Source organism: Lipotes vexillifer, unplaced genomic scaffold (genome assembly GCF_000442215.2).
Source record: "Lipotes vexillifer unplaced genomic scaffold, Lipotes_vexillifer_v1.1 scaffold481, whole genome shotgun sequence".
NCBI classification, from domain to species: Eukaryota; Metazoa; Chordata; class Mammalia; order Artiodactyla; family Lipotidae; genus Lipotes; species Lipotes vexillifer.
In genome coordinates this window covers 1847182-1862309 of record NW_006789873.1, presented here as the reverse complement: position 1 = coordinate 1862309, position 15128 = coordinate 1847182, and the positions used below count along the sequence as shown (strand labels likewise).

General features: G+C 43.9%; 1 protein-coding gene across 1 annotated transcript in view; it reads left to right on the top strand.

The window, feature by feature from the left end:
• Positions 1-13764, top strand: part of PLAC1 (placenta enriched 1) — a 33087-nt gene extending 19323 nt beyond the window's left edge. Inside the window, 2 exon segments of the mRNA XM_007462910.1 lie at positions 13069-13688; positions 13691-13764. Coding sequence (XP_007462972.1) covers positions 13127-13688; positions 13691-13764 — 636 coding nt within the window. The 5' untranslated portion in view covers positions 13069-13126.
• The last annotated feature ends 1364 nt before the right edge of the window (positions 13765-15128 follow it).

Here is a 15128-nt window from a genome sequence, read left to right as displayed (position 1 = left end):
AAAAAAAAAAAAAAAAAAAAAAAAAAGATTTTAATAATAGCTACCATTTACTGAGCACTTACATGTCAGGAACTATACTAAACAGTTTTACATTCATGGTTTCATTTAATCCTCACAACAACCCTACAAAGTATTATTATTGTTGTTGTTGTTACTTTCCTTATTTCAGAAATGAGGAAAGCAATGCTTAGAAAGTGACATGCCCAGGGTTACCCAGCATGTAAAACCAGAGTACAGTTTTATTCCAGGTCTCTCTGACACATCAAAGCCACTCAGCCACTAGACTATCCTGCCTTAAGCCCTTCATGGTCTTATTTTGAAGAGTCTTTCCTCAGACTTTCGTCTCACGCTTTTTCTGTCCGTATAAACCTCACCCACTTCTGTCCTGTAAGATGAGCTAAGTCACTGTCCCCTCTGTAATCTCCTCCGCAAGACCACTTACTATCCCCAATATCCAATTAGCCTAGAAATCCCAAGGACGTGTCCACATCGGGGGAGTTATAACCAGGAGATTACTGGCACCAAATTTCTCGTCACCTTTATAGGCTTGTGGAATCTTAAGAAGAGAAAGTAAAAACGTAAATTCTTGTATTTAGAAATAACAAATGCTACTTAAAACTTGATTTTTTTGAAAACAAAAATGCCTCCCAGGTTGACAATCTCCCACCAGCAAGATCTCTCAAAGGAAGGGGAAAATCCTCCTTCCTGAAAATCAGTTTATTTTACAAACAATGATAAGGTGGCCCTTTTGAGAGTGTTGCTTAATTAGAGACTCAGAATTCAAACATACATTCCTAGTGAGGGATGTGTCCCAAATGACCATATCCCTTGAAAAGGACAATCCTTCATATTTCTTTAATCAGCTCCTTCCCCCTCGTTCTGTAGCACAAACACCAGGGCAACTGCCATTTTGGGCCGAGAGTTTCTCTTTCCATTTTCCAAGGAAGCAAAGAACAAGAATTGTCTCCCATATCTCCCAACCCCCTGTACGGGGTCATGCCCTTGAGGACTTATTCTATTTCAGCCTCTACCTCTAGGCAGTCAGAAAAAATGACTCTGAACCCCCTGGGGAATAAGCACCTGCTTCAGTGACTGTCCCAATGTGAACACGCTAATCCCCGGGTTTAGGAGAGGTTCGCCTTCCACACAAAATGGTCAGGCCCTTCTGATGGGTCAGCCCTGCTGGGTTTCATAGCCCAGTCTTGATTTCTAACAGGTGAGGGCCACAGTTGTTCAACTCTTATTATGAGCCAGTGCATGGCTCAAACACTGTAAGATTCTTTATGAGGAGTCTGGGGGAATGCCAGATGGTATTATTGGGGGAGATCAGCTCAGTTCCTTTCTCCAACATCCCCAGCTAGTGGCTTTGACCAGGAACCAAGGGCACCCCAGCCCCGCTGATTTCTTTATACTCACCACGTGGGCTTCTCTTAAAGTGAGTACTGAAATGTTTGTGAAAACCCAACTTTGTTAGGGCACCGGGGCAACCCAGCAATAGTTGTTTAGAACATGGAATTAATGTGAAGTTCTTTTCGGATGTCTGCTCCCTTCCCCCTCCCATCCAAGCCCTGCGTGGAGCTTCACCAACATCCAGGTCTGGTAAAAGAAGCCCAGCATTCCTTTTAAAGACATGATGAAATCAGAAAGAGACACAATCTCTGTCCTTGGGGTGGAATTAGGAACATGTGATTCCCCACTTCTGTAAAAAATGTAAGAGTTTGAGAATATGTGGTCCCCTTTTTCCAGTCATAGAGATTTTAGGGGTGATCTTGCAGGCCGTTCTTCATAATTTGGGGTTGCCATATTTGGTGGCTTTGTACAGAAACCATACATACTCCCCTTGTCAAAACAGATGGGGAAGGCCTGAATATACAGCATGTCCTGTGGTGCACCATGCTCTGGGTCAGCATGCAGCTCATGGAATAAATGTATTCCATCGAAATCAGGAATGACTGCTTGCGCTTAAGAAGTCTAAGATACAAGGAGTGATCAGTGATCTAGAATTATCTTCTCTGAGTGCATCTGAATTTCTGCCTCTCACTTATTGCCTTTTTCTCTCCATTCTTCCTGCTTAAAAAGCTATTAATTTCCTTACCTTCCCATCGTCCTAGACTCTGATCCCCATAAACAATCTATGCCTCTTTTTTTAATGTCCTCTTTGTTAAACACCTTCCCTATGTTACTTTCCTAGTGTTGGCAGATACTAGAAAGAAAAGTATGGAAGCTCCTTGAGCACGGCAGATGCTTCCTATCCTATCTTTGCCACTTTAGCTTTGTGTCTTTAGTGAGTTTCCTAACCTATCTGATCCTCAATTTCTTCTTCTGTAAAACGTGGCTATTACTACGAGTACCTCCCACACAGGGTCGCTCTGAGGATTCAGTGAGATACTGCAAGTAAAGCCGCTTAGCCCAACGTCTCAATAAATGTTTGTTTCCTTCCTTCCTTCTTAAGAGGAATTTCAGTTTCTACGCCAGGCAGCTGCCTCTGATGAGCAGCCTTGTCTAATGGGTGGACTCGGTTTCTGTCTTTGTTCCCATAACTTAGGAGTAGAAAGAAAACTTTAAAAAGTGACAGGGGAAGCACAAATGACACTCTTAGCTGCTGCCTAACTGGGTCTGCCCTCTCCAGCCCGTGAATACTCATTCTTCCTCTTGTCTTTTTCAAATCTTGGGCTACTCTGGAAGGTTCCGTCCCTGCCCCTCACTGCCATTTGCCACCTTAGAGCTACTCTCAGCTTTTTCAGCTGTGGGAAGTTGCTCCCAGAGCCCCTCTGTACTTTTGGTTTGCTCAGCTCCCTTGGCTGAGTTTGAGAGTCAATTCTGCCCCTCTCCTAAATAACCTGGCTGCCAGCACTAATGCAGACTTCACCATGTATCTTGGAGCAGTAGTCCATAGGTCAAACCACTTCAGGACTTTCCCTTCCTTTCCACAATGACGTGCTCACCATAATATCTTACAATTTTGTATCTGGTGTAAAGGGAGAGAGAAGCCAGGCAGACTGCTGGGAAGGCCTGAGGCCCAAAGTCTCTCCACCCTCCTGGGCCCCCATTTCCACAGCTTTAACATGTGATGTCTGTCTTTGAGGACCTTACAGGATTGCTGAAAGGATCAAGGGAGATAACAGGAGAGAACACACTCTATGGGAGGGGTGTCTCTGTACAAAGAATAGATATCCAAATTAAAGAAAAAATTTGAGATTTATTGCCATACGTGACTTATATATGTTGAAACAAACTTTCAAAAATCCTGGGATTCTGCAATTGCTTAGAACATGGCAAAGAAGCATAAACAGAGAAGAAAAGTTGTTCCTACCAGTCCTTTCTAGGTTAAATAGAGAATATTTACACTTTTGAGCACTTGCCCCATAGCTGTGATGCTAGTTCCAAGGAGCAGAGCCCCAGCCTTTTCATTCAGTGCAGGAAGTTTGTAAAGAGAATTCCCAGGGCGGGGCTTTCAGAGATCATGCTGCTTGGAAAGGCCGTGTCAGCCCCCATCACTCAGAGCTGGACAGTGAGCCCCATTCTGAGTATTTATGTCTATATTGTGACTCACCCTCCCTTCTCCCCTGGCACCTTGCCCTTGTCATTGCCATGAATATCAGTAAGCGCCAATCACAACAAAAACCTGGCTTAGGGCTCAGGTCCCTGTGAGGCAATATTGTGTAGTCTCGTATATGTCAAGAAGACCTATATACATAGCTGCATGGTGTGTGTGTGTGTGTGTGTGTTCTCTCCTGCCTGTGTTCATAATATATGCGCTCATTATGACCACATTATGATACACAATTATGACCACATTATGAATTGTGATAATATATTATGAACACATGCATGGGAACACAGGCACAGCATTCAGTGATAGAGCCTTCAAGACTCTCTAATGTAGCCTCCCACATAGGACAGGAATTCCCTCTCTAGACGTCCTGACAAGTGACCACCCAGACGCTACCAGAAGGCCTGCAGAGAACCGAAGACGCTTAGTTCCACACCGGACTTCTCTGTTCATTTTTGGACAACTTTTAAAGTGAGGAAAATCTTCCGGATGTTACATTATAATCTCCCTCCCTAACTCCATTCTCCTGCAGGCGTCCAGTACCAGCACCAGCACCCCTTTAGACAGGCTCCTTTCTTTCTAACTTCCTGTCTCCATTCCTGGTTAGTCATCATCTTCCTAATCCCAAATGGATTTAACGTTGTAGCAAGACAGTCAGAACGTTCATCGTTTCAAGCTCTTATCTTGGGAAGGAGGCATGTGTGTCTGTTCAAGTTGTTGGAAAAACATATTTATTAGTTTCCTAGGGCTGCTGTACAAAGGACCACAAACTGGGTGGTTATTCTGAGAATAACAGAAATGTATTCACAGTTCTGGAAGCTAGAAGTCCAAGATCAAAGTGTCAGCAGAGACATCTCTCTCTCTGACGGCTCTAGGAGAGGATCCTTCTTTGCCTCTTCTAGTTTCCGGTGTTTGCTGAAAATCCTTAGCATTCTTTGGCTTGTAAATGCATCACCCCCATCACATGGTTGTCTTCTCCCTGTGACTCCACATCGTCTTCCCTCTGTGGCCAAATTTCTCCTTTTAGTAAGGGCATCAGTCATATTGGATTAGAGTCCACCCAAATGACCTCATTTTAATTTGATTACCTCTGTAAAGACCCTATTTCCAAATAAGGTTACATTCTGAGGTACTGGGAGTTAGGAATTCAACATATGAATTTGAGGGGACACAATTTTATATATATATATATATATATATATATATATATATATCCAAATGATGTAAGTTCAGAGGGTGTTAAGGTGAAGATAGATTGTCAGGGGGGAGAGGCCCCCCTCTTTTTGTTGTTAATATATATTTTAATAGTATTATATATCACATATGTATATATTATCAGATATAATAATAAGTCAGCCTTTTATATTTATCTTTAACATTATTTATATGCTATATATTTACTTTTTTTTTTTTTAATTACTTGTTTCCTCTTGCTAGAATGTGAGCTCCATGATAGTGGAGACTTTGATGTGCCCACTGTGTGTCCAGAAGAGGTGTTCAATAAGTATTGAGTGAACAAATGAATTGGGGAGATGAGGTCAGTGCCTCCGCCTCTCGGCAGGCGGACTCTCAACCACTGCGCCACCAGGGAAGCCCTATATATTTACTTTTAAACATATATACATTATAATAGGCAGATGACGAACTCGTGTTCAACCTATTATGTAGCATTTTAACAAAATACTAGTTGCATGGAGAAGGTACCAAGCCAATGCTCTGCCCCAAGTATTTTGATATTGCTAAGATAAGGACCTATCACACCCAAAGTCAAACTTTTGTTATATAAAAGGTACAGATGGCAGAAATGGAGAGTGATATCCGCCAGTGAAATACAATAGCATACGTGGAGATGGGGTCGACTTCAAAGCATTTTGGGGAGCACTCAGGCTGGGGGATGCTGAAACAAAACCTGGAGTTGGCCTGGATCTCTCTCAGTCTGGAGTTGGCAGAGTGGATTGGGCAGGCCTGGCCCAGAGTAAGCCAAGGGTCAATTTGCACTGGGGTAGACTTAACCCATCTTGCCTGTGATTTCCCAGGAACCTCTGGTGTTTTCTGATTTGTGCCTATGTGCTTGGAACTGGTAGTGGACGTGTAGATGTGCTCTGAGGAGGAACAGACATCCAGCCCGCGGTCTGGTTCCTCCTTGTAGCCAAGGGAATCCATCCACGGGCGACTTCAGGGGGCTGTATCCATTTGCCTCAGTCAGCCCAGTGATTCCAGCAAGCCCCTTCTAGGCACGCATGACTCTTCAGTACCTTGTGAGACTTCCGGTTCTCATGATGCTGTGTCTCTCAGTTGCCTGGACTTGGGCCGCATGGGCTTAGGAATTTCTTCTCTCCTCCCATGTAAAGCCAGACCAGAGGAGAGTTGCACCTTGTCTGCTGTCTAGAGGTTGACGTCGTTCAGTTACCTGAGACCATAAGAGTTGGGGCAGCCTGTGAATCATCTACCGCTAAATCCAGGTGTGCTGACACTGGTTGTGTTTGGTTGCTTGGTAGAAGGAAGGAGGATAGTGACCAGGGTTGGGGAGTTAGCTCAGGGAGGGCTGGCTCCATCTGGAGTGCCTGGCTAGGAGCTAATCAAGAGGGCAGTGGGTACCATTAGGCTGGGCCGACATACAGCCCTTGGCATCAGTGAGGTCAGTAGGCAGGCAGGTGGGTAAGTGGGCAGGACCCTTGACAGGGGCCCTACACTTTCTACCAAGAAAATTTTCACTGCTACTGCAGGCCTTCAACTGGGAGTTTGGGGAAGGAGTGGAGCAGAGATTTAGCCAGTAACTAGATTCAGGCCCTTAGGGACTGGACAAGAACAGTGGGAGGTGGCAATTTCTAGTGGTTCCTTCATCCTTTTATTCAATAAATATTTACTAAGTACTTACCATGTACCAGACACTATGGTAGGTCAGGACACAGCTCCCTAAGGAATTTACAGTCCAAAAGGATTAAGGGATGGGGAAAAATAGTAAGGATCAGGGCAACAGCAGGAAACAGATTTGGGCTTTCCTTTCTTCTTAGTGTGTATGTCTATCTATTCGTCCATCTGTCCATCTGTGTGTGTGTGTGTGTGTGTGTGTGTGTGTGTGTGTGAGAGAGAGAGAGAGAGAGAGAGAGAGAGAGAGAGAGAGAGAACGATTTGCTCTTCCCACAATGTCCTGGCCTCAGAGCAATGCCTCTTTACCTATTGCCTATATGCAGGCAAGCCTCCCAAATTGTAAGTTCCCTAACAACGACCAACAGCCTTCCTATCAAAGGAACCTTTTCTCCCCCTCAGGAGCCAAGATATGATGAATGGCCTCAGTCCGGGTGTACACCGATGCACCAAGTGGCCACATTCTGGGTGGGGCATACACAAGGTAGCTTTGGGCTTGGGAGAGCCACAGATTGGTCAAGTCAGGTAGAAATCAGCCAAACAGGCTGTAAAGTCAACTGTGGCTTGATTTGGACTTAAGCCATCCTTCAGCTGTGGCTGTATACATGCACCTCACTTTAAGAAAACCTGTACCCCAAAATCCCAATTTTGAAAGGGAGAGAGGAATGTGCCTGACCGTTTTCAAAAGCTGTCTTGAGTCCTCATTTATGGACACAGGTGTGTCAAAGCCCTTGAAGGAGTGTCTGATTCAGACCTCTGCCTTCTGATGGTAACACCCGGAAATCATCTCGGGCGAAGGGGCCTTCCTCTGGTTTGGGCAGCCCTCCGGAGACGACTAATGGGTTAAAAAGGCTGCAGATTTGCAAACTCTGCACAGACACAAACTTACCTTGTCTTTTAAAATGAGAAGGGACTCTGGGGCTTTGTGGCAAAAGGGTGTCATTTTCTGAAAAATCAAACTCAAATAAATTATTAAATTAAAACATAAACTGGATTAGGGGCACACATTGGGGATTTTCCTTACATTTTATGGAAATTATGAAATGCATCCCTTCGTTCAACTTTAAAACTTAGACTAATTCAGCTTCTCTGCACGAAAAGGAAGGAGTTCCCATGACCTGATATCTGCCATTTCCACTAAAGTACAGCTTTCTGTATTTATTTGGAAATACTTATGTTCAGCCAGGGGATGGTTTACCCTTGTTGCGTAGCCTGATTATGGTTTGATTTCACATCAGACTCCTCACCTTTTAGTAACCAAATTAATGACCCAGCGAAAACTTCTCTCTCTTACGAGGAGCTTGGATTCTTATTTATTTCGCAACCTTTATTTGTGCAGGAGATGAACCATGACATTTAAACTATGCTTGATAGCTTAACAGATTATAAGAACAAAACCAGATGGCCCAAACAAAAATAATGCTTTGATTGCTTTCAAATTCAATGTCAAAAATTAAAAACAGCTTTCCAAAAGCCTTACCCTTTTTTTTTCCTGAAATGACTTTGGATCATATATATGGATATAGACTTTTTCCCCTCCCCCGCAAAACTAAAAGTATATAAACCAAAAATTTAACAGTGATTATTCTGAGATCGGAGAATGTTTTCTTCTTTTTTCTTTTCTATATCTCCCAATTTTTCTACAGTTTTTTCCTACAATTTTTCTACTGAAAAGCAGGAAAAACAGGAAAAAACACTTTTAATGATTACTTTCTGGTTTAATTTGAACTCTTTCCCAGGGTTGAGTCAAGGTGTTTTCCTCAGTTGAGAGAATGGACTTTGTTAAGCATTAGCAGTTCATAATTCTTCCTTGACAAACGATGAATAACGTGTGGTTACTTTAACACCGTGTTTCACTATGTTGGAAAACGAAACCGGGCCCAGATTTCTTTAGAATGAATGTAAATTCTACAAAAGCAGTAATTTAATTTTCTAACTCACTTTAATGTCCCTTCGACATCATTAGTATAATCACAATCCTCACTTTCTTTGAGAGCAGCGAACCAACTAATTCTTTAAAACTGGGCCTCGATTTTAAAAGGCTCCCAAACCTTGAGATAGTTGGCTGGGCAAAGTCAACATGTGACTATTTGAATTTCTAAACTAAAGGGTCCACAGAGTGTTAGGATTCTTTCTTCTGTTCTTATTTTGTAAAGGAATCTTTATTCCAACTCAGATTCATTTTTCTTCAAATCAGCTGCAAGAGAGTGAACAAACTTTGCTGCAAATCAATGTCCTGACAGTTCTATTTCCCTGAGATAATTGCGTACTGCTTTGGAGTTTCCTTTTCCCCTCTGTTTCCTTTTGTTTTGACAACAAGATTCTGGGAAAACAATATACAAATGATAACTATGCTGTCATGAGTATATACTGGATTTTAAAAATAAATAACTGTCGACCCCAAAAGCTTCCAGGAGCCTATGGAGTGAATTCTTTTTCCAAACTGTTCTCAAACCAGATGTGGAAATGTTTAGCTAATCCCCTCCCCATTCCCCACGCAAAGAGTTCATATGTGTCTCTAACGACATCAGAGGAGATGAAGAGGCAACAATCTGTCTGCTTTCAAGGAGATTTGTGTTACACGTCTCAACTCACTCACCAACGTCACAAAACTAATTTACTTCTCTCTTAAAAAGTCTCTTTTTTTTTTCCTGAGATTAAAAATGCTCTGTGTTTAGACCAATATTCAATCTCTTTCTTGTAAGACATTAAGAAATAGAGTTCATATTCCCAGAATGAAACGTTTCATGTTTTGTTTGTTTGTTTTTTTTTTAAACGTAAAGGATGTATTAAGAATTAGGCTTATTAGGGAATCTTTTTTTTAAGGGGAAGGAGAAAAACTTTAAAAAAAACTAATGGAAAATATATATGCATAAACCACATTTAGAAAAACAGAAAGCTACTGTACTCTGTAGCTGCAAGGAAAGCAAACATTTTGCATCCAGGTGTCATTAGCAGCTCTGGTTTCGCTGGCTTCCCTATAGCTCAGTTCAGGACTGTAGGTACCAATAGCCCTGCTTGGCTATACAAAGGCATCGAAGTTATGAGCTTTGCAAGGATAATTTGCAATCAAGCCAAAATGGGGCTATGGTAATGCAAACCCTGAGACCTGCTTTCTAACAGCCCAGCTGCCTCTGGGAAGCCCGACAGTAGTCCCAGGGTGAGCGCTCCCTTCTCTGCAGTTATTTCTTCCCCAGTCCTCAACTCCCTCAGCTCCGAGATGCTGGGCTCAGCCCCAACTATGGCTAAAAATACCTCCAGTTTGGCGCAAACTGCACAACCCTCTCTTCTGGCGCCCCCTTCCCATCTCTAGCTCCTCAGCCTTCTTTCTCAGAGCCAACCCTCTCCCTCCCCATCCAAGTCCAAGGTCCTATTCTGCCAACACATCTCAGCTGGATGTTAGAAAAGCCAGCTGATTTGATGAGTTTACACTGTGTTGTGAATGACTTATAACACTTATAAACACTCCCCAACACACACACACACACACACACACACACACACACACACACACACACACACACACCCTCTACCCTTCCCTGGGAATTCAGGCAGCAGGGAAGGGAGGCTGCCCAGTTCTGACAACCTGTGCTCAGCAAAAGGGAGCAACTCCCCAAGAGTGGCATTGAGCTAGGAGTTAGCAAGCTCATTAGAAAGTGAATTCTGCTCTCCCCGATCTCCCAACTCCTCCCTGCCACCTTAGAGATGCAGTCTTAAACATGGGTCCCACTGAGTTCATTTTTCAGTTTTATCTGAGCTCAAAGGTATGTTGTCACACACACTTATTGCTCCAATCTTGTGGCAATCTCTCCCTGGCTACAAGAAAATCAGAGGAAACCGTTTCTGTACTGAGTTTGGAGATTTGTGCTAAATAAATCCCCAAACTCAGTGATGTTACTAAAGCCCTTCCTTCAAGATTGATTCAGGGCTTCCCTGGTGGCGCAGTGGTTAAGAATCTGCCTGCCAATGTAGGGGACACGGGTTCGAGCCCTGGTCTGATCCCACATGCCGCGGAGCAACTAAGCCCGTGCGCCACAACTACTGAGCCTGCGCATCTAGAGCCTGTGCTCCGCAACAAGAGGAGCCACCACAATGAGAGGCCTGCGCACCGCAATGAAGAGTAGGCCCCGCTCGCCACAACTAGAGAACGCCCAGGCACAGAAAGGAAAACCCAACACGGCCAAAACTAAATAAATAAAGTTATATAAAAAAAAGACTGATTCAGTGCAATATAATTCAAAAAGTGGGTGTGGGGGTGGGAGTGAGGTAGTCTAAAATGATTCACTGGGTGACAACTGTAATGTTTCTCAGAGAATTTTTGGGCTTTTTATCATTCTCTTTGGATTAACCAAAGAGAGAAGGAGGAGGAGAGACAATAGGAAAGATGTCTGAGGGATGGAGAGGAAGTAGATGGCTAACTCCCTGCACACCCTTAAACTTGGTGTCAGTTCCGGGGTTTGAACAACAGAACTGGAGTGGAAGGATTGTTTCCCTGACTTATTCCGGGAACTACTTAAAGGGGAGGTTTTTTGTTCAGGGCAAATAGGTCCAGGCTGTGAGATCATGTGAAGGAAGGAGGAAAGAGGGAGAGAGAGGGAGAGAAAGGCACTCCTAAAGCAAGATCAGGGCAAGGTGGTCTTCCTGAGACCAAGGCAATAGTGCAGCAGCGATGGAGTGATGATCTCAGCTTCCAGAAGGAACCTCAGCAAATATGCATCATTCCAGAGCAAGCGGTTTGTTTATTTAACTGTTGAGTCATTATCCAAGACCAGCTGGCATCCGAATTAACTCGGGTTTTGTTGCTGTTGTCGTCATCATCGTATTTTGTTTGGTTGGTTTTTTGGAGGGGTAAGAGGGCTGGGTGTTTCGGTTTGTTGCTGCTGCTGCTGCTGTTTTTCTGTTATTTTTTTTTTTTTTTTTTTTGCTTCGTGAAAAACAAAAAAGCAGTCCTAAGAGAGCCATTTCAGAACAAAGAGGCAAGGAAAGAGCCGGGTAGACCTCTTAGGCTTCTCTTTACATCTCAACATCCCCAAGAGAATGAGGAGTCAGTAAGGAGAGAGGGAGAGACAGGGGTACCAACCAGATCAAGTGCTGATGTGAAAACAAAGCACTTCATCCAGGCCACTGCTCCTGGCTAGTGGGCTCCTCCGCCATGGTTTCCATTAAAGAGTGCAGCAAATTAATCAGTATCAGAGGAAGAGAAAGAGCTACATTTTTGCAACTGAGGAAGATGGGAGGAAAGAACTGTCTTGGGATGCTTTTTATTTAGCACAGTGCTGGGCACATAGTACACGCTCAATAAATATTAGTCAAAGAATGAATTCATTTACGCAAGGATTACTTAATTCAGCAGGGAACAAGAGTAAAACCCTGCATAGACATTTCCTTTGAAATTTTAGGCACTTTTCTATTTGATTTATTTCATTTTCACTTTTAAAATGAAAACTGAGTTGAACAATATTTGATGATATTCCTGTTCCTTCTTCCTTTGTGTGTACCCCTTCTGAAACTGTTTTAGACACTTGTTCTTAGCATGACTCTTTTTTCCTCCATACTGCTCTGCCTGTCACTCTGCAATCGTGCTATTTTGCAAGGTCATAATGGCTGTTGGTCATAATGGCTTATGATGCTACTGCTGGCATTTATGAAGCATTCATTTGATCATTTTAAGTGAGCCACTTGGCAAAATTTCAGTATCTGGGTGTTGGGAATAAACCACAACTTCTTGGTAGGTTTTCATTTAATTAAATCTGTTGCTAACCAAAAGAAGGCAATAGAGCAGGGTTCATTAGCATGGTCTATGGGAGGACACTGGGGCCTTCAGGAGGAAAGTGCTGTCAGCTTGAATTAGACTGTTATCTCCTGTCACCTTATTTAATGTTTGGCATGAGAACTGTTTTGTTTTCTTTTTGGCTGGGGTTGCACACAAAGGAATGCTACTCCAGATCGGCGTAGACTCTCATTCTGTATGTGACGGATTTGTGTTTTATACCAAAACAATATGGTAAAGTCACTTAAAGAAGCCATTGTAGTCATCTAGAAACACGTGAGCTCCAACGACATCAAAATTCAGCTCTCTTTCACAGGGATCTTTTCCTTTGCTTTTTTTTTTTTTTTTTTTTTTTTTTTGCGGTATGCGGGCCTCTCACTGTTGTGGCCTCTCCCGTTGTGGAGCACAGGCTCAGGACGCGCAGGCCCAGCGGCCATGGCTCACGGGCCCAGCCGCTTCGCGGCATGTGGGGTCCTCCCAGACTGGAGCACGAACCCGTGTCCCTTGCATCGGCAGGTGGACTCTCAACCACTGCGCCACCAGGGAAGCCCTCCTTTGCTTTTTATTCTTTTTCTTTTTTCAGTTTTATTGAGGTATAATTGACAAGTAAAATTGGAAGGGATTTAAAGTATACAGCGTGCTGATTTGACATACATTTACATTGTGAAAAAATTTCCCCCATCAGGTTAATTAACACATCCCTCACTTCACATGTTTACCTTTTTTCTTTTTAGTGAGAACATTTAAGTTCTACTCTCTTAGCTTCTTTTTTTTTTTTTTTGCTTTAGGAATGGTCTTTTGTTTTTAAAAAATGATCGTGTTTGAACTTTCAATAGGAAATAAGTTGATTTTCCTTTTGTGTTTCTTTGTGCTCTAGAACTCCTCACCAGACAGCTTCCTGTTTCCTGAGAGTCATTACCTGATCCGCTACCGGGATGAAAGTTTTCAACTTGATAGGAGGGCTAGTCTTCCTCACCTCTGTGTTTTCAGCCTGTTCTGGAGAAAATCCGATAACTGTACTGTGCTGCATAGACTGGTTCATGGTCACCGTACACCCCTACATGTTGAACAATGACGTATATGTGCACTTTCATGAGTTACACTTGGGACTGGGTTGCACTGCCAACCATGTTCAGCCCTATGCCTACCAGTTCACCTACCGTGTCGCGGAATGTGGCATCAGGGCCAAAGCTGTCTCTCAGGACATGGTTGTCTACAGCACCGAGCTGCACTATGCTTCCAAGCGTACGTCGTCTAAGTACGTGATCCCAGTGTCCTGCACTGCCCCGCAACATTCCCCATGGCTCACGATGCCCTGCTCCAGGAAAGTAGCCAGCGAGGGAGCCATCACAACCCAGGATGGTGAGACATGCTATGAGGTGTTCACCTTGTCACAGTCCAGCCAAAGGCCCAACTGTGATTGTCCGCCTTGTGTCTTCAACGAGGAAGGGCAGACCCAGGGCCCACATCACCAAGCAGAGGCTCAGGAGGCCCATCCGCGCAGTTTTCTTCCTTTGTTAATACTTCTGAGAACTGGTCTCTTCGTCTGGATGGTCAGATTGCATCCATGTGATCCCTAGGTTTGGGGTCTCCAGTTGATGCTCTTCCTACAATTGGTATATAATATTTACTAATAGCAGACAGATATGTGCTCTTGTGGCCTTTCTATGCGTGCTTTTCAAAAAGAGCAGCCCATGGTAATTCCATGAACAAAGCTGGTTTCTATTTTTGTATCTCCCCCCCCCTTTTCTGGCCGTGCCACCCGGCATGTGGGATCTTATTTCCCCGACCAGGGATCGAACCCACACCCCCTGCAGTGGGAGCCTGGAGTCTTAACCACTGGACTGCCAGGGAAGTCCTGATGGCATAAAAATATCAGTTGGGCGTTTTTATTTCATAAACACACACATAGCTTTTACTATGGGCCAGACACTCTTCTAAGTGCTTTACCAACATTAGTGTCTGGTCCCTTCTCTAGGATGACTTCTCTCTCCTTTAAGGTCCCCCAGCTGAATCCCTCCGTCTGTCTACCCATATCCCTGAGACTCTACACTACTCAACTTAGCACTTAGCCACATAATTTCTTAGTTCGATCCATCACTTTTCTGTATCACCTTTTGTACATGGAAGGCAGAATTTGCACTAGTGATTTATAATCCACCAGTTGTTCTAGGAATCACTCAACTCACATCCCACCAACTAGATGGTAAGCTCCTGAGGCCAGGGGCTAGATCTTATACTCAGCCATAGACTGATAGCACTCTGAAAAGAGTTTTGTCCCCCGACTTATGTGATCAGAAAATTTTCACCCAAGTCTAGCTATCCATTACTGTTCTCAAAGACTCGGAAAGGGAAGGTAAGTCAGTTCATTCAACAAATATTCACTGGGCGCTACTATATTCTAGTCACTGAGGATATGGCAGTGAATAGAAACTGAGGCTCAGGGAAATCAAGGTCACACAGCTAGTAAACAAATAAATAAGCACACAAAGAGAAAATCAGACAGCGACAAATGCCATGACAAGCTTAAAACAAAGTGATATGAGAGAAATTGGAGAAGGAGTCAGAGTCTCTGGGGCCTCTTTTATAAGGGCACTGATCCCATTCATGAGGGCTCCACCCTCATGACCTAATCACCTCCCAAGGGCCACACGTCCTAATACTATCACATTGGGCGGTTAGGATTTCAACATAGAAATTGGGGGGAGGGGCACAAACATCCAGTCTATTGCAGTCATGATAGTTGAAGAAGCACAGCTGTTCATTTAAAAATCTCATGCCCTAGGGCTTCCCCGGTGGCGCAGTGGTTGAGAGTCCGCCTGCCGATGCAGGGGACACGGGTTCGTGCCCCGGTCCGGGAAGATCCCACGTGCCGCGGAGCGGCTGGGCCCGTGAGCCATGGCCGCTGAGCCTGCGCGTCCGGAGCCTGTGCTCCGC